General features: G+C 39.2%; 1 protein-coding gene across 6 annotated transcripts in view; it reads right to left on the bottom strand.

The window, feature by feature from the left end:
• Positions 1-3501: 3501 nt before the first annotated feature.
• PDE1C (phosphodiesterase 1C) overlaps positions 3502-23763 on the bottom strand; it is a 1636609-nt gene continuing 1616347 nt past the window's right edge. For all 6 annotated transcript variants that reach the window (XM_085607513.1, XM_085607514.1, XM_085607515.1 and 3 more), the window contains one exon: positions 3502-10450. In XM_085607513.1, coding sequence (XP_085463639.1) covers positions 10281-10450 — 170 coding nt within the window. In that variant the 3' untranslated portion in view covers positions 3502-10280. The remainder of the gene's footprint in view (positions 10451-23763) is intronic.

The raw sequence follows: 23763 nt of genomic DNA, 5'->3' as shown, positions 1-23763 counted from the left end.
CGACTTCCAATGTGGGGCAGCTCATGCACGGCTCCTGGTCTTCCTCAGCATCACCTGGTCCGCACAGCTGCCACAACAAGGTCATAGTCATCACTCCTGCACCTTCTGACATCGGTGGGCATTGCATTGCTTTTCTGTGCCTCCAGGTCATCTCCAAGTGGCATAGACTCTGTCCCCTCTGTTTGCAGGTTCTCCACTTCAAGAATCCATCCTTGGATTCCACCTGACACTTGCACAGTTTTCGCCAGCAGCATCTTTAGTGAAGTCTTCACTTGTGGTCTGTGGTGGTTTCTAGTGTCACTTTGCACCTATGTATGAGCTTCCCTAGTGTAGGTATCCTGGATCCTGGGGTATCCACGGGTGGGGTGACTCTCCACCTTCTGTCTTCCACTGGGGTTCTTTAGGGTCCACTGGGAAGGGTCATTCTTCTTCAAAACTGCAACCACAACTTTCCTGCTGACTTCTATTGGATACGCGACTGCATTTCTACTCTGCACACAGCTTCTGTGGGCTTCCTGGGTACTTACCGTGGGTGGTTCCTTGTGTCCCCAACTCATCTGAGTCTCCTGGTCCAAGTCTCAACTTCGGTCGCAGTTCACATTCCAGTTTTTAGTATATGGTTTGGTCTCCCCCTTGAGACCACTGTATTTTGTGCTTACTTACTGGTTTGCAATTGAAGTATTATTGTGTATTGTGTTTATATCTCTGGGTAGGAGATATACCAATGTGTTAGTGAGTGTTTTGTAATAAATAGAACTATTTTTATATATACAATGTGGGGTTCTTTTTCATTTAACCTATACTACATGATTAGATCTGGTAAAATAAGCTACTTAACACTCCCTTAAGATAAGCCCGAAGGCTGCTCTCCACAGCTACCACTTAGAGAGCTTTCTATATTTGTCTAAGACCACTAAAATCACCATAAGGGTCTGGGTTAGTGCAAGGTGCGTCACTTAAATAAGTGTGCACCATATACTAAGCCAGCCTCCTACAGAAGGTATTGAGAATCTTTTGTAAAATTGGCATGACTGCTAGGACTCCTATTTTTAGAATCACTGCGAGGCAAGGTAGTCTTGACGGGATTTTGACTTGCTGGGAATGATAAGGTTAGACATCTCCGCTAATTAGAGCACCGTGGCTCAAGTTGGCCATTATCAGAAGATTTAGATTGTCAATTGAGAATGAGATGAATAAAAGTGGCCAAATTATGGCCTAGGGACTGATAGTGATCATTTGTGGCAGTGGGGAGGGTCATAGACCGTACAATGTTAAAGATCTCTTTAAATGCATTTTTGCAGATTCAATCGTAACTCCATGATTAATTATGGCCTGGTTTATCGCTTGACTATAGATTTGCCTGGTAGAGCGGTAGAGTGCTTAACCCGAAGGATTTTGAGAAAGTCTCACTTTCCTTTCAAGGTGACGACAGAGTGACTTCGTTTTTATTAACTAGTCAGTGAACCAGGGGCCAATTTGCCACAATGGGGAGGTTTGATCTTTTTAAATCGATTAATTTCGTCCAAAACTAATGCAATCCAGTTCTGATACAAGATATCGTCGTCAGCAATGCTTCTTGATAGTAAGGGTGGAGACTTAAAGAACGCCTGCTTAAACTTAGATTTAGTAACCAGGTGCCAGGTTCTTTTACCCACAGTGGTGTCCAAGAGTTTAGAAGATGTCCTCAGTCTGGGAAACAGAAAAGATTAGCGAAGTGGTACATCCAAAGGAGAAACAATGGAGTGTCACATGAAAGTTTGTCCAGATCTGTAATAATTAAGTCAAAATTATTGCTGGCCATATGGGTAGCCTAAGTGTCAACTTGAGAGAGATCTAAAGCCGGCATGTCTTCTATCACTTGTTTAGCCAAAGACTGAATACTTACATCCACATGGCAATTAAAATATCCTAAAACAAAAAGAATTGTGATAAAAGGAGCAAGGTTGTCTGTGAAGTCCTTAATAAAGCAACTTAGCTGATTCTGGGCTGTGTAAATTAGCAAGCCAGATAAGGAATAGGTGTGAGTAAGGTTTTAAACTGAAGACCAGTGCATCAGTATTAATAACATTGTTAACAATGGTAATGGTGCAGATCAAAAGCTGTTTATAGACAATGGCTATTCCTTCTCCTTTCTTTGCAGGACAATTTTGATGGACAATAGCATAGCCAGAAGGAATTAATGCAGCAACGTCAGGTGTGGAACAGTCCATAATCAATGTTTTCTTGGAGGTGGGGCTGGATTTGGTGATGAAATCATAGAGCTTAGTTTAGCGCCAGCTGCTACTTGTTAACAGCAGTGGGGCGGGGTGGGGGAAGGGGGAAATAGGTAAAAATAAAAACACTTACCTCCTGGCCGGCCGGCTGACTGGCCACCACCTCTCCAACGTCCTCTTCCTGGTTTCTTGGGGAGACCGGAAGCAGGAAGCACCAAGGCTCCCATGCTCCCTTCAGCCAATCACAACGCTGCAATGCAGTGTTGTTATTGGTCTGAGTGCTGTGACATGGTTCTTAGCCATGGGCTAGAGGGGTGGGCATGTTCTCCGTGCAGGCTGTGATGCAGCCTGCACGGAGAACACGGTATGTGCGCATGACTGTTGCAAACCAAACCTCCACCTGCTCTGAGAGCAACCCCACCCCACAAAGATGCTGCAATGGGGAAAACTAAAATGATAACAACCTCCGGGTACTATCATTGTATTTTTCCTTTTTTTACACTGCAAAAAGCATTGGAGCGACGCTCCTCCACCTTAGCGGAAGAGCCACCACTAGCTCAGGTTTATGTTTGGGTAAGGACCTGAAGCTAAGTAGGTAAAACTTATTAAAAGCCTCGGCATTGGGCTCTGTGCTCTCACTTTCTCCAAGAGACACCTTACCATAGTCCTCAAAAGGGGGAAATTTGCTTTCTGCCACTGTCAGCATTACCCTAGCCTAATGGAAGTTAATTGGCTTACTTGTCTGTCCCGCACCATCTTCAAAGCCAGCTGCATCATTTACAAATCCATCACAACCAGCACAGCCCATGTATCTTGTTGTCGAGCTTAGCACCTCTGATGGCTCTCAGCATTCCCCCAGCCAGGCCTACATCTCACAGCATACTAAGAAGGACAAACCAAGGCAACAAGCCTTTTCCATGTATGTACCCAGGGCCTGGAACAGCAACCCTGTATCCACAAGGACCACCTCAACGCTGCTTCAGTTTAGGAAAGAGTTGAAGACGCACCTCTATCAAGAGCAATACATCACAATACAGTAATAAACCAATCACCAGCTACCTTGGCTATCACTCATTGACAGTATACTTGCTTTTGACCATGCTGGTTTGCTCTCTACTGATACCACATACATACCTAGCTACTTACATAAATGCAGTTACCAGCGACAAATAAATCATACAATAGTCCATTCTCAGTGATCATGTTAAGACAACCTCCTATAACATATGTACATTGCTAGTGTGTTTTCAAAATATAACTTTTTTTTCAAATGAAACAAAAAAAGCAGTTTGCAGCATTCCGTCTTTAATAATTGTTCTCTATTTTACACACATAAAAACATTTTGTCAAATAATATATTTAAAAGATTTTTGGGCCAGTTCTAAAATACTGCAACCAGTTGCATCATTATATCGTAAATGTGTGACCCTACAGGGCACACTTCTGTTGCAGTGCTATTCCGTCACTAAAAAAGAATTGGTATTATTTGTATGTTCTCCTTTCCCAAATGAAGTCTTACCTTATATTTATTGTAAGGAAATATTAACATATAATAAATGTAATAGCAGGCATTTTACAATGGAAATGAAACCACGTCCTTTAGGAGTACAGATAATTCTGAAAAATGTTTCACTTCTATTCCCTGCAGAAAAAGTTATTCTTATGCAATCGCAAGAACATCCTATTTAACAGAACCAGAAATTATGACAGAAATATCTCATGTGCAATTATGGAGTTGTTCTTGCCCTCCAATTTATCACTTAAACATGGATTTTCTTAACAACATTTTCTACCACTGGTCAGCATTTTGTTCTGTACTATTACTGACATATGTATTCTTGCAAACTGTAGCTTTCCTATTGCTGCCACTAAAATATAGAGGCAATCACCGCCACAACGTCACTTTTTCTGACATTGTGGTGGCGATAGGGGATGAGCCTTATTTACCGGCAGCATTAAGCCACTTAACATGGCTTAATGCCGCCTTGTAAATAAGGCCCTCTTTCAGGCAATGGTTAGCGTGAAAGGGGTGGGCAGTGGGTGTTGCGGTGGACGTTCCACTGCAACCCCATTGATATTGACACTGCCCCCTATGTATAAAGGCAGCATACATAGGACGCAGCGCCAAAATTAAGACCAGGGAAAATCTGGTCTTAAGTTGGCGAAACATGAGAAATGCATTATTTCCCCTCGTTTTTGCTTTTTGCATTTGACTGCCATGGATTGTTTATGTACAGGAAGGTCCCCCTTCCTGTACATCAAAAATCTGTAAAAACAAAAATGCCATTTTGTGACTTTCATGTGTGCAGCAGGAAACAGCACAAATAAAAGTGACAACATTGGATTTTAGGATTGTTTAAGTGGAGGAAGGGACAACTTCCTACACATAAACAATCTTCCCCTGCACACAGACACCCTTGTACTATGGTGCAAGGGTGCCTGCATTGGCGTTACACTGCTAAGTGTAGCACCAGCTCAGGGTTAAATGCAAGGCGGCACCATATCCTTGGAAATATGGTGCAGCCTTGCGTTTCTGAAGTGGCGGAGTTAGGCGTTAAGCCATGACGGCTAATGCCTCAATCCGCCACTTCCTCTTACATATGCCCCATAGCTGCAAATGGCAGCCTTAAGTATAAAAAAGCAATGTCTCTTTTCTCAAGCACTATTTTCTTGACAAATGTTCTTATTGATTTGCCAGTTCCAACCTGTCTTTGCTACAGAGCACAAATCAATAGTAATGCAGCTAACACAGCTAATGTCTTGTTACTCCAGATGGCTCAATAAGGACATTTGAAGACTCTTGGGTAATGCTCCCCCCATGCTAGGCAGATCTGGTAATTCAGGCATTCTTTAAAAGCTACATTGACATGGATAGTAGTGAGGTTTGTGTTCCCAAAGACGCATTCCCCTTCCGTCTTCTAGGTCCAAGTGAAAATGTGTTTATACCCGCATAAGCTCGCATTGTTCCTGGTATATCATGTTACCCTTGTTAACAAAATCAGTGCTTAATTTGTAACAAAATGGAGGCCACTGCAGCTTGCACCTCCCATTGACCCTGGCAGTGCTGTCAATGATAGTACTAACACAACTACTAACTATCACATGGCTAGAAGTGTGACTATTCAGACTATTCCAGGCCTCCAAAGCCATAGGAATGACTTGGGTGGTAGGTATTAGTCATTTGAATGTAGATTGAGTTCATAAACAACTGTTTCTGAATTAAACAAACACCGCCACCATGTAGCAAACTGTCATAAGTGCAGATGTTGAGCACTGGAAACCACCGGCTCGAATGAAGCACTGCACAAAATGCCTGAGATGATGCCATTACACCATATCACATAGTTGAGATTTGATTCAGGTATAAATCCTATTGCGAGAACATGGAAGCAATGTAAACAAAAAGACATGAGCAGCTGCTCGAATCATGTGCAAATTTGCACTCATTTTTGGAGTGAAATGCATTATTGCATCTAAAATGGACAAAAGGATGCATTTCACACAAAAAATAGCTCAAAATACCAGACATCCATTTCTCATGATAACGTGTAATTTCACATAATTTCTGAGGCATGTAACATAAACATATTTTCCTCAAGGAAAGTTACTTAAATTTCATCCAGACCACCCTTCTTTTTCCATGGCAATGGAGAATTTCAAGCATGCTCCTTCTTTTGCAAGATGGGCCTCTGGCTAAGGAAGGCGAGGTATATCTTTATCCTCTTTATCAGCTCATCTTTGTCTATCAATTGTTGCTTGGATGGCCGCCAAATGGATGTAGCAACATGGTATTTTATTTGCAATAAACCTACTATAGCCCAACAGAATAGGAAGCAATGCTAACAATTGCAGGTGGATGAAATTCTAATTTACTCCTCCTGGGAGTTGTGCCAGGGAGCTGCAGGGTGCATATATTTGCTTGACATATATTAAGATTTATTAAGCCAGTGATCTCTCTCTAATCCTATATATACAAATCTGTATTACCTTCCATTACACAAAGCTGATTTATTTTTTTACAAAAGGTTTAAATATTATGAATTTAGTCTCAAATATATATTTGGTTATTATAGTGGATTCACACTTGGAGCGTCTAGAAGTCAGACCATAGTGGCAGCCTAATATCAGGTTTTACATTGGGATGCTGTTTCCAACCCCTCTCCTGCTTATTTGTTTGCTAATTTATAATGAAGGATAGCTGGGTTGTCAATAAGCACATTTATCCTGCGTACGCGAAAGCCCTGCAGAGTGGCTTTGAACGGGTTCCTCCTATTAATTGCTCATCGTAGCACCTATAACCAGAAACGATTACCCTATTTTCCAATGTGGGTCATGTATGGGTAGTATGAGTGTTGTTGGGGTGGGTGTTTCATAGTGACAGAGTAAATGATGCCATCTATGGTTGCAGAGATGGTGGTCTTGCAGATTGTGCTTTGTACATGGTGGACACGACTGTGCTCAGGGCCCACTCCTGTAGTTTGGGTAGTGCCACCATCTTGTTTCACTGTAGGTTTCCCCCATTAAAGTGAAACATGTTCTATTTTTGTCTTGCTGATTGTTTCATAGCAATGGTGGGCTTCTATGGGGCTCTGTTTGGTTCTCATCTTTGAGCTGTTCAAAACAGTTTGACTTTGCACTCCCTTTCCCAAAAGTTCATAAAAAACAGAAACAAAGAAGCAAAATGTACTTCCTGATTAAAAGAAAAACGTAAAATAGGACAACAGCAGAACTTTTGTAAGCTCAGGCATCCCACTCTGACCACCAAATACATTCTGGCGACCTCAAACTAGTTCCTTGTATATCACCTGACATTGAGGAAACCTTTCACAGGAGCTGAAACTTTCATGATATTCATTGTCCCTCAAGCAGGGCCAAGTCTAGATTCCTGGAACCCTTTTGTTGACAAATGTAGAACAGGGACTGCCTTGTGAAGAGAGTTGCTATCTTGCTAGTAAAATATCTATACAAGGCCTATGTGGAGGATGACTCAAGGAATCAAGTCTGCCGATGAGACACAACATTCCTCCAGCTCACCAGGCAAACAAAAAGAACCCTGAAGACAAATACTAACTATCTCTTCCTGTGACGTGGAGTTTTTCTGGGGAACGATTGGTGAGTCAGGCTCCTCCCTTGTGCTGCCCCTATCTGCCTGTCCTAGTCGCATAAGAGCCTGGGGTTTAAAATCCATCCCATACCCAGCATAGCTTCTAGTGTCTTTGGCTAGAGACGGTCATTCAGATTCCATAATCATTTGAACATGATCATTAGGCATTTAGGTTCTCAATGTATCATTGTCATAAGCTGCAGTTGGTTGGGCTGTCTTTGGTACTGTGAGAGAAGAGAGATGCCCCCTTGGAATACCATAGTGGGCATTGACCCTATACTACATCATCCTCCATTGAAAAAGCTTAAATCTAGTTGAGACTTTAACTGCTCTTTAGAAAATATGAACTGTGTGCCAGCTGTGCACCAGCTGCCAGGTCCCAGTCATCATTTACTCAGGCCCTGAGGGCCTGATTCACAAAGGTAACTCACCCCTTTGAGTAATTTACACTTTTGAGTAAGTTTACTACTTGTTGGCTATTCACAAAACCTGAGAGTAAAATACTAATAGGGATTAGAGAAGCAACTCAAAGAATGGGAAGGTATTACAACAATAATGTTTAATAACTATTCTCTATAAATGATTGGCCAAGTTCCATTTAGATCTCAAATGTTGTAATTTCCTATCAGACCTATAATGCGTTTCTCTCCAATCAAACACTTAGCTTTTCAGCTTTTTCAGCGATAACCATTCTTTTGAAACCAGACTCATATGACATACGACATAAATAGAAAACAAATGACACTTCTATATGACGATGTAAAGGTTGCCAATACTATTGCAAAACAATGGTTAAGCATATCTTGTTTAGTTAACTCAAATCAAAAGAAATATATCTCTTAACAAAAGCGTCAGAAAGCTGATACATAGCTATAAGTGCCAAGTATGAAGTTAGCAGAGGTTTTTTTGTTAGAGGCTAGAAAACAAGAAAGCATCATATAGGGTGCTAGAGCAGCAGTCTCGTTAACAGTTTAATTTCATGAACAAGTGTGCTATACTAAGGACCCGAACAAGGAAATCCCAAATGTTCATTCTTTTCTGATATCTACTGCTGAAAGCACATCTCATGCACTATCATCACTTTCCTATTTTTCAAAATCTGTGCCCATCATCTTGTTGTTTTGACTTTTCCCTCAAAATATTTATGAGTTCTTTTTAAAGCATTGGCGCCCTAGATTTGACACTGTAAATAACAATATTCCTTGATGCAGTGAAACTCTATGTATTGCCCTCTGAAAGATCAAAATCTCACGTGAGAATTTCCAGATTTGAACTTGATATCTGCAGATTTCACAAGACATAATTTGCATGTGCCATCCTTGACAGGCAACTCATTATTGCCATGGGAAATTTGAAAACATGTGAAAACATTTCTTTGTCACCCACATTTAGCTGCAGCTAGTTATAGAAGTAGCAGTTAAGCCCCACATATAGAACAGCATAATTCATGATCTAAATCATTGGTGATACTTAAGCTAAGGTTAAGGCAGGCTTGACCATCATTCTGATCATGACACTTTAAAAGAGAAGTGGTGAATAACATGCTGACATATTTAGCTGACAGGATCCTTTTCTCGGACAGACATAATTACCTTTTCTGTGTTTTATTTGTAACTAAATCTCCCATTTTGGGATTCAGACAATTGCCTTAAATAAAAAATAAATTCATAAAAATACTGAAATGATGATTATAGGAGACCTTTCAGTTTAAATATATTTCCTAAGCAATTAGGGTACAGTGAAACTGTTACATAAATCCCTGAGCCTAACCTAACTTATCACTCTACAGTCCAGATTTTCAAAGGTTTAGCGTTGGGTTAGCATTATTTTTGTAATGCTAAACCGATGCAAAACCTTTTTGGGGATTCACAAACCAACGCAAATTGGTTGTATAAGCTGGTTTGTATGGAAATGTAACGCTACTTTGCATTACTTTGCGTCAAGCGGGCGAAACATGGGTGGTACAAGGGCGTACTCATGCTACCACCCATGCTTTTTGATGCTAAACCATATATATTCTCATGTATCATTAGAAATGGTTCAGCGCCAAAAATGAACGCATGAAAAGCAGGCGTTAAATAGAGAAATATTTTCATTTCTCCATGCTTTTCCGACTTTGCACATGTGCTGCACTGTGCAGCACACATGCAAAGTAGGAAAACTTTTTTCACTGGTCTAAGCACAGTATTTTGTACAGGAAGGATATCCTTCCTGTACAAAACCTATGCTAGACTCATGCACACACCCTAGCTCTATGGTGCTAAGCTGTCTGCGTGGCACTCGGCAGCGGAAACCAGTGCCATCACTAGGGAGAGGAGAGGAGAAAGTCATTTCTATGAGAATATGGAGCTCTCCTGCTCTCTCCCTGTCACACAACGCAGCGAAGCATCTTTGGGTGCTGTGCTGCATTGCCTGACACCTTTCAAAATCTGGGCCTACATCTCATTTGTGAAATTGGCCTCCAGGAGAGTTGCTGATATATTTAATGAAGTAGTATTTATTTAGAAGACTGACGCCACCGCTCGCGTTTAGTACTGCAGAGGTGTGGCTTGCCTGGAAGACTAAAAAAGGCACTTGCGCTGTGGAAGAACATTGATGTTGACTCCCACAATAAATTATTTTATGCTTTCTGATATATGTTTAATAAGGAACACTTGGCTAGGTGCAGGCTATGTTTTGGTATTCTACCTGATTGCCGTATAGACCAGAACGTGAGACCTAGACAGACAGTGCAGGACACCAGTTTACAGTACCTTTCTAGAGGTGAGTACCTGCATGTTACCCAATCTCATGATTCCTTCATCACAGCAATCAACAGCTATTGCACTTTGAAGTATAAGATTAAATAAGGACAGACGAAGATTCATAAAGCTCTTAAATCCCTTATATATGCTCTCAAGGGATCAAATACAATGTAATGCCTAAGCCAGGCAAGATCAATGGAGGGCAGAGCATTGAAAGTGTTATTTCTTGGTCCAGCTTAGAGAGATGTGTTGAATCTTATTCATCCTGATCCTCTGATCGAGTGTCCTACATCTGGGCTGGTTCTCTTCAGGCTTCTTGTGAAAGTGAGGCAAGGAGGTCATTGTGTTGTAAACAGGCCTTCTGATGTGTCGAAAATGAGTTTTCAGGGCTGTAAGGAGAAAAAATATTAATGACTCACCTGTTTCAAACAAACAGTCCAATAAGCTCTGGCAAAAGTAGAAATATATGTATGCTGCCAGCATTTTATTCTTGGGAATCATTGCCTGTTTTAGATATAGATTGTGGGCCCGTTTCACGAAAAACATAAACGGGCAGGTGGCTATTTACATGTTAGCGTAAAGACTTTAAAAAAAAATAATTCACAAACCTCTAAGATAAAAAAAAAATGTGTTCACAAACCTTCTCAGGAGTATGCAAACAGGCAAATGTTCCTAAGTGTGTGTTTGTAAATCCACTAGAGAGTGGATGTCAAAATACACAGATTCACTTACAAATCTCTGAATTAACTAATGGGATACAAACAAAGGGTCCAATGTCGGTTTTCCCCTTAATGGTCACATAATATCCCTAGTAGGAAGCTTTGATTAAGCCATTTCTTTTTGCTCCTGTAGCTCGATTTTCTATCTCACAACAACACTATTGAAAGTGGAATTAGGTGGCTTTCCAGGTTCTTCCTACCACTGTAGATAAGATAAGGGACAATTGCTGGATGTTTAATGAATCACTGGATAGTATAAACGTAAGACATATGCAATATTGTTGCTCTAATTGTCAGATATTTGCAATCACAAGCCAATTCTCCTTACAAACATGCATTCTTGCTGCAGCTATGAAAATCAAACCACAACTCTGAAGATTTTCACCTGTTTGCAGGGGCGGCTCCTCGTAATGGTGGGGGAGCGCCACCCCTTTGCTAAAAGAGGAAAACTAAAATGATAGTAAAAGCATTTTATTATTATTTTATTTTTGCCTGTCTGACAGCTGATGATGCGATTCTTCAGCGGGGTGAGCCAGGCAATCCTGTTCCACAGGCATGGCAAGGGGAGGAGTGGTGAGCACTTTTAAGTGCACATCTCTGTTTGGCCGGTCAATTTAGGCTGGTCAAACAGACGTTCACACTTAGGTTTCTCCAACCCAACTATGTTGTACAGCCAGGCTGGAGAAACACCACTGGCTCCCAGGCACTGTCTGAGTGCCAAACAGAGCCACTCAGACCAATCCCAGCATTTCTCTCGTTCTGGGAATAGTATTCCCTGCATGAGAGAAGCCCTGGTATTGGCATCTGAGAGCCTGCAGAGTTTGCAGCCAGAGTCGAGAATCGGGAGAGAGGACCAAGGTGGCGGCTGTTGGAGCGGCAGGTAAGTGTAGTTTTAACAATTTCAATTATGTGTTTAGTTTTGATTGCTTTCCTCATCCCGCCTCACCACTAAGCAATGATAGCGGCCGCCACTGCTTGTTTCTCATATGAAATTTGATAATTTCCTCCTAAATTCTCTTTCCCTACCTTGCCCTGTCTCTCCTCTTTCTATGTGTACACTTCAGTTGCCAGACAGTGACCTCTGATTCTGCTGAGTAAGAGAAATGGGACTCGGTTGAATACAAGAAAAGGACAGAGAGGTCTAGAGTCAGTATAGGAAGAAAGGTGAGGTTGAGCACGAAGGGAGGTAGAGACGCAGTTGAGGTAGGCATCTAGGTGAGGTAGTGAGAAACATAATCTAAAGAGTAAAAGAGGAGGTAGCCAGATAGAAAGATACAAAGAGGTAAACAGAGGAAGAGCTATGTTGAAAAGAAAGGTAGAGAGACAGCTAAGGTTTAAGAGTGAGGCCGAGTGGTAAAGAGAACCAAAGATGGGGAGAACGGCATGTAGATAGAAAGGGAGTGAGGACGGGTAAGCCGAAAGGTGTGGTAGATAAGTATGGTACCAGACTATCATTCTGTAAATATTGTGTAACAAAACATTAGTGTCTTCCATATTGTTTGCAAAACCATTGCCCCTCTGGAATTAATCAAAGAAAACGAGCACTCAATGGAGAGATATTTTTTAAAACGATGATTAGGCCAAAATATTTATGAGAGCTGATTTATTTTCATCGATATTCTGATATACACTCAGTAGAAATGGAGGTAAAGTAGAAAGAGAAGAGAGTCGAGAGAAGTAGATGGAGAGATGTATAGGTAGCAGGTAGAGAGGTAAGGTAGTGAGAGATATGGAGATTGATGAAAGATAAAAGCATGATGGGGTATGGAGGGTGGCAAAATGTGGAGAAATATGGAGAATGAAAGCATAGAGCAGAGAGAAAGGTATGAAGAGATAGGGGGGAAAGTAGATAAAGAGATGAGGTGCAGAGAAAAAAGAGATATAGTAAAGAGACAGTGATCAGTGGTGAGAATAATGCAGAAGCAGAGAGATGGATAGAGTGAGGGTGAGGTAGCGAGAGGAAGAGATAGATAGGTAAGGTAGTGAGATGTATAAAGAGAGGCAGGACAGGTAGAGAGAGTGAATTGAGATAGAGAAGGAGGCAATCATAGACAGGAAATAATTGTGGTGAATGAGTGGTAGTGAAAAAGGAATAAAGTAGTGGGAGGTAAAATAGAGGGAGGAAGGGAAGGAGGAAGGAGTGATAGTTAATGAATGGTTAAATAAATTAAGAGGTTAAGATTAAGAGGTTAAGTAGTTAAAGAAAGAAAGAGGTGAATAGATAAGGTAGTGAGAGAGATGTGAGATAAAGAAATGCACTAGAGAGGTGAGGTTGACAGGAATTAGGTAGAGGACTGAGAGAGGGGAGACAAAGAGATGGAGAGAGAGGGATGAGGCAAAGATAAAGATGAGGATAAAGGAAAAGATAGCTCGAGATCTAGAGTAGTGAGGCTGTGGGAGATAGAGGTAGAAAGAGAGGGGTAGAGAGAATTGTGTTGAGAGAGAGGAGAGGTAGACTGGTGAAAGAGGTGGTGTGCAGACAGAATATCGAATAAAAAAATATAGAGTAGCGCAAATATCAAGAGAAAAATATTGTGGTTCAGAAATATCGACAGCAAGAATATCATGGTCAAGAATATCGACATAAGATAAGTAATATCGACTTTAAAAATGTCCACGTGTTTAATATCGTTTGCATAAATATAGTTGTTAAAAATTTCGTTTTTTCAATTAATGCTATGTATTTTAGTATATATGTTGTATGTATGTGATGTATGTTTTTTTGTATAAGAATTGTTTGTATTTGCAATATATACATTACATTTTTAGTAGTAATTATTTATTTTTGGGGGGAGATTTGTGTTTTTAGTTCCGTAGCAGGCTGTGGGTTTATAGGGGAATAGGGTGGGAAGTAATTTAATTATATTAACTTAATTGGTTCATTTTTATTTGTTATATTTGTTTAATTGAGATTTTATTGTTTGAAATCTTTACAGTAATTTATTATTATTTAATTAATAATTGGCTGTTAATTAATTATAATTGATTCATTGGTAATTAATTAGGGCAATTTTTTACGGTAATGGTGTAATTAATTTCAGGTGTGTGTTGTGGTGTTTATAGGAGTAAAAAGTGGGAAGTCATTTGTGTTTAATTAATTAATATATAGTTGCTAATATGTTAATTGTGTGTGATGTTTTTACTTCTAAAAGGGTATCGGGTGGGTATTAAATAAATGTTAATTACTTTATTATTAGTTGTTAAAAGTAAAACTGTTTCATTTAAATATAACTTTTAATTGTCTTTTATTATTTTATAGTTTCATTTAGGTGTGTGTTGTAGATCTTGTAGTGTTAAAGTGTATTTAGTCAATTAATGTTTATTAGTATTTTTTATTACTATTATTTATTTAATTGCTTATTAATTACGTTTATTTGGAAGTAAATTTAGTTTAAAATGTTGAAGTGTTATGTTTTTGGTGTGGTATTATAGGGTAGGAAATAAAATAAATACAATTATGTATTGATTAATTTTTGGTTTATAAATATTTTCTAGTTTAAAAGAATTTGTTTTTTAATTTATTATTTTCTTTTATCTAATATTTGTAAGCTTTTGTCATATGTAATTAATATTATAATGTGTTTTCTTTTTATATATTTAATCTATTTTAATGTTCATTTTGTACATATTGGTTATTTATTTTTATTATTATTTTTAATATATATATAGTTTTTTAACTGAGTGTGAATAGTAATTTTTGTCTCTCCGCTATCTAACACTTTCCCAAATGTTGCACTCACTGGAGTGGGAATAGTAATTTTTACCTCTCCGCTATCCAGCACTTTCCCTACTGTTGCACTCACTGGAGTGGGAATAGTAATTTTACCCCTCCGCTATACAACACTTTCCCTACTGTTGCACTCACTGGAGTTGGAAAAGTAATATTTACCCCTCCGCTATCAAGCGCTTTCACTAATGTTGCACTCACTGGAGTGGGATTAGTTAATTTTAACCATTTGCTATCCAACACTTTCCCTACTGTTGCACTCACTGGAGTTGGAATAGTAATTTTTACCTCTCTGCTATACATCACTTTCCCTATTGTTGCACTCACTGGAGTGGAAATAGTTAAATTTACCTCTCTGTTATCTAACACTTTTCCTACTGTTGCACCCACTGGAGTGGGAATACATTTTTGTACCCCTCCGCTATCCAACATTTATCCTACTGTTGCATTCAGTGGAGTGGGAATAATAATTTCTACCCCTCCATGAAGTGGGAATAATAATTTCTACCCCTCCATTATCCAACACTTTCCCTACTGTTGCACTCTTTGGAGTGGGAATAATAATTTTTACCCCTCCACTATCCAACACTTTCCTTACTGTTGCACTCTTTGAAGTGGGAATAGTAATTTTTGCGTCTCTGCTATCTACCACTTTCACCACTGTTGGACTCACTGGAATAGGAATAGTTATTTTTACCCTTTTGCTATCCAACATTTTCCCTACTGTTGCATTGATTGTATTTTGAAATGTAAGTTTAAATATTTTTTAATAGTTTAATGTTTTAATTTATTATAGATTTTAGTTTTTTATATTTTAAATCAATAATATATATTTTTCTTTCTTATATTATTTTAAACTTTTAACATAAATTAAAAATAATAGTTTAATTGTTTTAAAGTAAATATATGTGTATAAATATTATGTTTGTGAGTTTATCTTTTTTAATTAAGTTTATTTGTTATATTTTATTAAAATGTATATTAAATGTATTTTATTTCTTTACAATATATTTAATATTTAATTTAATATATATTATTTTATAGTTACATTTATATAAAAGTCAGTATATAATACATCTATATTTTTTACATCGATATTTTTTAGCCCATATTTTTGTACTTACCTATTTAAGTATAGGATTCAATATTTTTGTTGTCTATATTTTTAAATCGATATTTTTAACATTGATATTTTTTACATCGATGTTGTGTCAGGGAACCGAAACAGGTGTAGAGGTGATACAGGGAAGTGAGAGGAAAACAACAGTGATTTGAACTAGAAAGAGGTGAGGTCGATACAGGGCACAATGATAGGTAAAGAGAGTTCAAGTATAAACAAAGGCATAGTGGTAGTCAGGTAGGGAGAGTTGAGGTAGAGGGAGTATGGAGATAGATATATAGAGATAGGAACAGAATGATGGCAGATCATGGGAGAGAGGTGGGTAGAGGAATGTGTATTAAATTAAAAGTGAGGTACACAGGTGCGGTGGAGTAAGTTGAAGTAGAAAGAGCAGGAGATACGGCCATCTGTAGGGAGGTGAGGGTGAGACAGAAGAAGTGAGATGAAATAAGGAGCAATTCAGGAAATAGAAAGATTCTTTTTTTTTCAATTAATTCAGTTGCCACCAACTGCCTGAGAGCAAAGGAGGACTAGCTGGACAGGGCAGGCCTCACAAGATGTTAAATGTTTTAAAAAATAATTGCTTTCATGCATTGTTATTCAAACTTTCAACTGCTCAATCCCCTGATGGGAGCCCTGGGTAAGAGGCCACTTTCCCCATGCCCCAAAACCACCTCTATAGTGACTATGGAACTTATATTAAAACCGCACCTACCTTCTTAGACTAAATCAACCAGTTTATCCAGTCAGACAGTTTGATTCTTGTTAGCGCAGTTTCCATGTTCAATCATCATATGAAGATATCCTTAGGGGTGGTGAGGTAGAGTGGCAAGGCACCAGATAAATGTTTTGATTGAGTCGGGGGGAAAGGGTTCCCATATATGTATTTGTGGGAACCCGAAGGAGAGGGGGTTCACGTCATTCCTACCTGATGGCTCCTCTACCCCTGTGTTGTCGAAGCTGGGAAAGAGAATTTGGGTAGGCATACTCAACATAAACTTGTGGGTGGGTAGTTATCAATAACATGACAGCTAGCATTTTAGAATTCTATATGTAAACCACATCAATGTGAGGACTCCATTTTAATAAGCAGAAAAATCTGGCATGTTATTTCCTTACTTCACAAACTGTATACTGTGTTTAGCTATTTTTATATTTTACCTCACTATTGTTAATTAAATTGTATCCATTTAGTATCCAGGTGATTTTTAAATGATCTTTTCACAACAGCTGGAACAAGTGATGACATAAGCACAAGGCCTTAATGAAGGCCTGTGAGTAGCAAAGATTTCTAAAGTAACTGTATCGGTTACAGAAATTTAGGATTGAGTGAAAGATATTCCAGAAGACAATAACTACAAATTGCTTTTTCAAGCATCCTTAGAAGAAAGACTTTTGCAACAGGAGCTTGGCAGCAGTGATTCAGTGAAGAAGTGGTATATCCATATATGATTTTACAGAGAGCAGAACAGGTTGTATTCACACTCTTCTCTTGGTGGACAGTAAGTTCTCTTATGGTCATGAACATTGTGTGATCTGTATTAGCGTGAGAACTCCTCTTAAAGTGACACACTACTGACTGTATATACTTGTAGTAGTGAGTCGGTTTCACTCCCTCTGTGATAAGAAACATCCAATGAATTGGTAAATCCAAAATATTATTTATTTGTGCAAATGCGAAGACTTGTATTTCAATTGGTCCAGTTAGTTGAAACAAAATACATTCATCGGAGTAAGATGAACAGACCAAATTTAGAACAAAGATGAACAGCCAACACGTGTTTCGCCCTTTTGGCGTGATTTCTGGCCAGGGCTTTCTCAAGGCTTAGTATTTAGGACACAGAAAATTGCGTATGCTTCATTTGTCACGGTCCAAAGTCACTGTATAATACAGATGGTCCAGCCTTGTCAGGCTCGAAGATTAGAGTCTAGGGAGTTTCCGTCACTGGTGTTCCTTACCGCGATTTGTTCCCTTAGAAGAAGGACTTTTGCAACAGGAGCTTGGCAGCAGTGATTCAGTGAAGAAGTGGTATATCCATATATGATTTTACAGAGAGCAGAACAGGTTGTATTCACACTCTTCTCTTGGTGGACAGTAAGTTCTCTTATGGTCATGAACATTGTGTGATCTGTATTAGCGTGAGAACTCCTCTTAAAGTGACACACTACTGACTGTATCTTTTCCCACTTGAAAGGCTTTATAGAATAGCAGGGAGAAAGACATATTGCAGCTGTCAAGTGTTAAATGTCAGCTGTTAAATTTGGAAAAAAAAAGTGACGTGATGATTGTAACATTTTGTGTTGTGGACCATTCAATGCCCACAATTGTGTGTTGAGCTGAGCTTTCCTTTAAATCAATATAGGAATCCCCATTGAATTAATGTGGCTATTTTTACAAGGATTCTTTCAAAATGATTATTCATGTGCATTCAATAGGACTACCCCATTTTGGATGCTTATATTTAGGGCCTCTGGAATCATAAGTCAAAGTAGGATCAAATTATGCGGCAAGGGTGACTAAATTATGCAGCAATAAAAGCCAAAATATGCGGCACATCTGGTGATAGTATTACTTCATTATTTTGTCATTTTTAAACCTGATAACAGAGTCTGAGAAAAGAGTTCACCTTAATTAGTGCCAATTTATTACCCAAATACATCAATTGGCAACTGGAAGATGACCAGTCAACCTTTGCAAAAAGCCTACTGGTGGGCAAGAACATGAGTCACCATATTTTTCCGTAACTTTTGATCCATTTAGACTAGAAATAAAAGATTTTTGGGTTAAAAACTGCAGATTATGTGGCAGATTATGGATTGTGTGGCAAGTGCGACAAATCCATAACTACCCACAGAATCACATAATTCCAGTGACTCTGCTTATATTTAGTCTTTCCTTTCCGGCAAAAGAGCTAACTAAGGGGGTCATTAGTATGGCAGGCACGCCATACCCCCGGGAAACGGGACCGCCCGCAATACTTGGGGCAGTCCCGCACCTACAATTAGGATGCGCCCGCCGCAACGCCACAAAAGCAAGTTGTGCCTTTCAATGCACAACGTGACAGGCACCGCGCGGTGCCTGCTACGTTGTACATTGAAATGCAGGGGGGTACCTATGTGCACCCCCCACCCCACAGAATCCCTGGGGGCCTGCTACGGGCCCCCAATGTCAAAGACCGCATGCCTTTCCATGGAGGCGTTGCCGCCATTGAAAGGCATGTCCCCGCCTGCATACTAATATGGATGGGGGTGTCTACCAGACACCGCCACCATATTAACAGCTGGCGGATTGCCTACAGGCGGAAAACCGGCGGACGGTCTTTCCGTCCGCCGGGGTCCCCCCGCCATAGTAATATGGCTGGGGAATTGGCATGCGGGCGGGCACAAATGTCGGGCAGATCGCCACCGCCATGCGGGTGGTGGCGATCCACCCAACATGCTAATGGGCCCCCTAGTGTGGACCACAAATGACTGAGGTAGCACCTGATCTTCCACTGCTCTATAACTTACTGTTGTGATGCTCTCACACTAAGCTACGAACGGCCCTGCCTCAGATGGGGAAGGTGTGCCTAAGGAATATGCTGTGTGTATGATGTATTTAGTCAGGGGGAAACATTAGTTTCTCTCAGTTGTCACAGTGGATTGATCAGGCCAGTTTGGGCAGCACCGTTGAGCGCGATTTCGCAGGTACGTGGTAATTTTGCTCCTCAAGCATCAGTATACAAAGATGTTTGAGTGGTGCTTCTAATTGCTGATTACTTTCCGGTCTCATTCCGACAGTACCAGAGGGGTGTAGTTGCAGAGGAACCAAGCTATTTCCCAAACAATCAAGAAGAATTGTCATGTCTGATCATCTTTGAGGTACATTAGTAGGTGGATTATAAGATGTATATGTGTATAGTGAATTGACAATCCAAGCGTTTTGAGACTGATGCACATTGTTATCATTACAGGAAAGTTTGTCCACATTTTGTGTGAGTATTATGCATCATCATGGGCATTTGTGGACAGATATGGGGAACTGTGGTTCAAGGTCATAGCAGTGTTGTTTCTTTTCTTTTGGGTGCATGAGGGGTCTCCACTTAGTGCACGAGTTTGAGATCCATATGCACGTTGTTCATAGGCAGTCATGAGCTAATCTAGTTAAAAAAATATATATATTATTTATTTATTAGATTTTTATATAGCGCGAACTAGACCCGAGGATATAAGGTATCGGAGTGCTTTACATGAACACCAGTTTCGTTACAGATGGGCTTATTCATTTTTGTTAGTCACGGGGAGATTAAGTGATTTGCCCAGCATCACAGGATGTTGAGCATCGTTGCCGAGACTCGAACCCAGTTTCCCAGTTTCGAGGTCACCTGCTCTAGCCGTAAGGCTACATCCTCTCCTCAATATGGGGAATCTGAAGGTGTCACTGGTGGTTTTGTTTCACATTGGTTCACTTGAGTTATGTTTAGGTAGAAATATCCCTTGTAGAATCATCAGATTATTTAAATTGTTTTTTTTTTTTTGACACAGTGGCCCCTGAGGAAGGGACTGTGGGTCCCGAAATGCATAGGGCAGTGATAAACTCCAATGTGGACTGTATAGATGAAGATACAAGCATTCACTATTATTAACAGAATGATGTTACAATCACAACATGGATGTTGTATACTTTAATTTTGCTGTTGTTGAAATTGTTTGACATGATGTGAATATATACACATGAATAATCTCCCTAAAATTGTGTTTGAATTTTTTTTCTGTGTTGAATACATCATGGACAAGCATTGCAAAATTAATGTTCTAGCTGTTGGTTATGTATGATGTTAAACACACACAGCAGTGCACACTGATTTTTTAGGCAAATTTTGTCTTGACTACATTTATACAATAGGGAGACAGGCAGTTCCCTAACCCCATGCTGCACGCATACACTTGGTTACATTGATAAACTCAGGTTGCGAATAATACGGGGTGTCCGACACTCACAACATAATTGTTGAAGATGTAACTAATGCCAGCTCCACCACAATCTCTGGTGTGTACATTATGCAAAATAGGAGACTGACCAACTGTGGCAGTTGCTCTGGATTGAGTGAGTCTTCCCGGCTGTGGTCTCCTAAGGCAGCAATGCAGGGATACATGCTATTATTTGTTGGACTTTTAATTAACAAATATCTTACAGATTAAATGAATTAGTATGGTACTGATATATAAACTCCAAAATATCGGTTAACCCTGATATTGTGATCAAAATATTATGACTTCAAAAATATCAAAGGGTAAGTATATTGGTTTTTTTTGCCATTATATAGTTGTTTCAAATATTGTTTACTAAAACATTGTGGTATATAATATGGATATTTCTAGTGTTGTTCTTTTAATGTTTACTAATTTTTTTTTAACAAATAAGTGTTTTGATAAGTGCATTTATCTAATATTATTATACTTAGTGGTTCCTAATTTTAAATACATATTTTTTCATTCAGGTTGTGGCTTATTTTGGCGAATATCATTTTTATACTAAATTTTATGTTTGCTTAAATTTGATGTATACATTGGGGTTAATTTATTTAAGGCTACATATTTAAGATGTACTTATTATTACAGGCTGTGGGGTTTATTGGGGACTGTGTCAGTATATCTTTAGCTGGAGTTCAAATATAATTATGGCGTTTGTTATTGTTAATTTATAAATTATGTAATCAATATGTTTTTTAAAAGTCTACTATTTTAAAATATGTTTTGAAATGTAAAACTTAAATATGTAAACCTATTTATATCTTTTGAATTGTTGGAATTATTTTAATTGGAGCTGTATAATTAGAATTTTATGTTTAGAATATAGGTTACCTGTTTTACTGCTGATGATTTTTGGTTTTTGTCTTGGACAAACAGCTGCTGGTTTTTGCTGGGGGTTGGAAAGACATTTGTGTGCCTTAATGACAAGCCATATGATTATTAGATTTTTCTCCTGCCTATGGAAAGAGTCAGACTGCACTGAACTCCTTGCTAGGTCACAGAGCTACCTGTCTTTTCCCCAGTAATGATCCAGTGCATGTTAGGACTTTTAAATAGGTTATGAAGAAACAATATATGGCCCCTGCTTGGGCACAGAAGTGTAGGGAAAAAAGAGTAATTGGTTACAAGGTTTTCATCTGTATTTGTCTTGCACAGAAAGCAGTTCCTCTAAAACAATACACCTTTTTCTGCAGCAGACATGTATAGTGCTGGGCATGATACCCAGAGCTAGCAATAAAGGCATGGGTTACAATGGGTTTTCATCACTTGATAATAAAAAATCCAATGAATAGAAATTTGGGGTGAATGAAAATATGTATTTGTTAAATGTACCAAATACCCTCAGTTTAGTTGTACGGCACATTTGAACCACTCAGTATCCTGGATTACTGTTTATGGCAGTTGATTGAGACAATATTTACTTTGTACACATTAACTTACAACAGGAAATATTGTGAAGCTCGGTAGATAACTACAAGCGTCCTATCATGCTGTATTCCAGCACCTCTACCAATTAAAACAGAAATCCACAAATGTATTGGAATTAGGTTGATTTTTGGGTTGTGGGTTTGTGTGGTATGTGGGGTCTTACAGCACCACGGAAAACCTATGAAATTTGACATTTCAGAACACTAGACTCCTGGAGACGTCTTGTGCGGTTTGGCTTGCGTGAATGCTGCAACTTTTTCTTTATCAGTGTGCCCTGCACTGGTGAAACATTAGTTTAAAACAACAGAATTTCCCTATATTTCTGTGAAGGAAAGTTCCAGAATTTGTGATGAATAGCAAATCTCGCCCCACCCAGGGTTCATACCAAAATAAGTACCTCACTTGCATGGGTGGCCTTATCAAATCTAACAGGAACAGGCCCAATCGGTGACCATATGAAGACAATATAATGTCAATGTTGTCTTCACAGGGTCACAATTGTGGCCTATTACTGTCCCATGCAATAGTCTCATCCACACATGTGGACTGCTGTTTTTGTGGGGGAAGTGTGTTAACATTGAATAGTAGGAATTGTTTTTGGTCAAAGAAAAGTGAAGATATTGTGATTTTTACCCATTTGTTTACCCATACTTTGGGAATACTGTGTACTGACATAGATTGGGAGTTATGCAAGCCACATCACTATGTAATTCCCTGCAACTCTAGTTTTCTGAGATTTCTGATATCTAGTTGTAGAAACCTTAGGATGTGTACATGTTAAAGATACATGGTTGGGATAGTTTTCTATTCATCATATGGGTGATACCTGAGATCAAAGGACTGGTGGCCTAAACCCGCATTTTATTTGCAGTTCCTTTAAAAAAAATCAAAATGACCTGCACACAGTTTATTTCAGGGCACACCCTAAATCCATAGAAAATCCTTACATGTATGGCGCGACAATGCTTAGGAGAACCGTAGGATCAATTTTAGGTGTCAAGGTTTGGAAGGGATATATTCCTGTGTGAAGAAGTCTGGAGAGAAATGACACATTTGAACAACAAATGCTGAGGATTTGGCTAACAACATTTTCAGCATGTTGCCCTAGCCAGTCAATAAGGCTAATGGCGGTCTGGCACCCAGCAATACAAACCATAGAATGTGTAGAAATTAAAATATATGGTTGTGTTAGGTTTCCATGCCGCCCCAAGAGTGATATATTTGACAGAAAGATATGTACATGAAACAGGCATTTTGCTTGAGGTTGGTTTCCAAATTACCAAAATGCACTGCACCCAGTTTATTGCCTGTGGGCACCTTGAGCCCATAGAATACTTGTTTCGTACCCACCACACTCAGGGGATATAGAGAAACAAAGTTAGGGATCAGGCCTGGAAAGGTATATGTTCCTGTGCAAGGAAAGTAAGAGGAAATTACCATGTGCTGAGAAAGAAATTGCTAAACACTTTCAAACATCAGGTTTAGTGTATTCTACCAGCTAACCATTTGGGGCAAGAGAGGTCTGGCATGCACTAATAGATTATTTCCGTTTTACTGAATTAGAAAACATATGGTATTTATGCATTGCATATTGTCCTCAGTTTGATATCTTCCCTGAAATGAACAGTAAACCATAATGAGTTATTCTGCCTAAATTTCATGATCTGTGCTAATAGTATAAAATTAACTGTGCAG

Source organism: Triturus cristatus, chromosome 5_2, assembly GCF_964204655.1.
Source record: "Triturus cristatus chromosome 5_2, aTriCri1.1, whole genome shotgun sequence".
NCBI classification, from domain to species: domain Eukaryota; kingdom Metazoa; phylum Chordata; class Amphibia; order Caudata; family Salamandridae; genus Triturus; species Triturus cristatus.
Note: the sequence above shows the minus strand (reverse complement) of the source record. Positions and strands in the feature narration are given on the sequence as shown.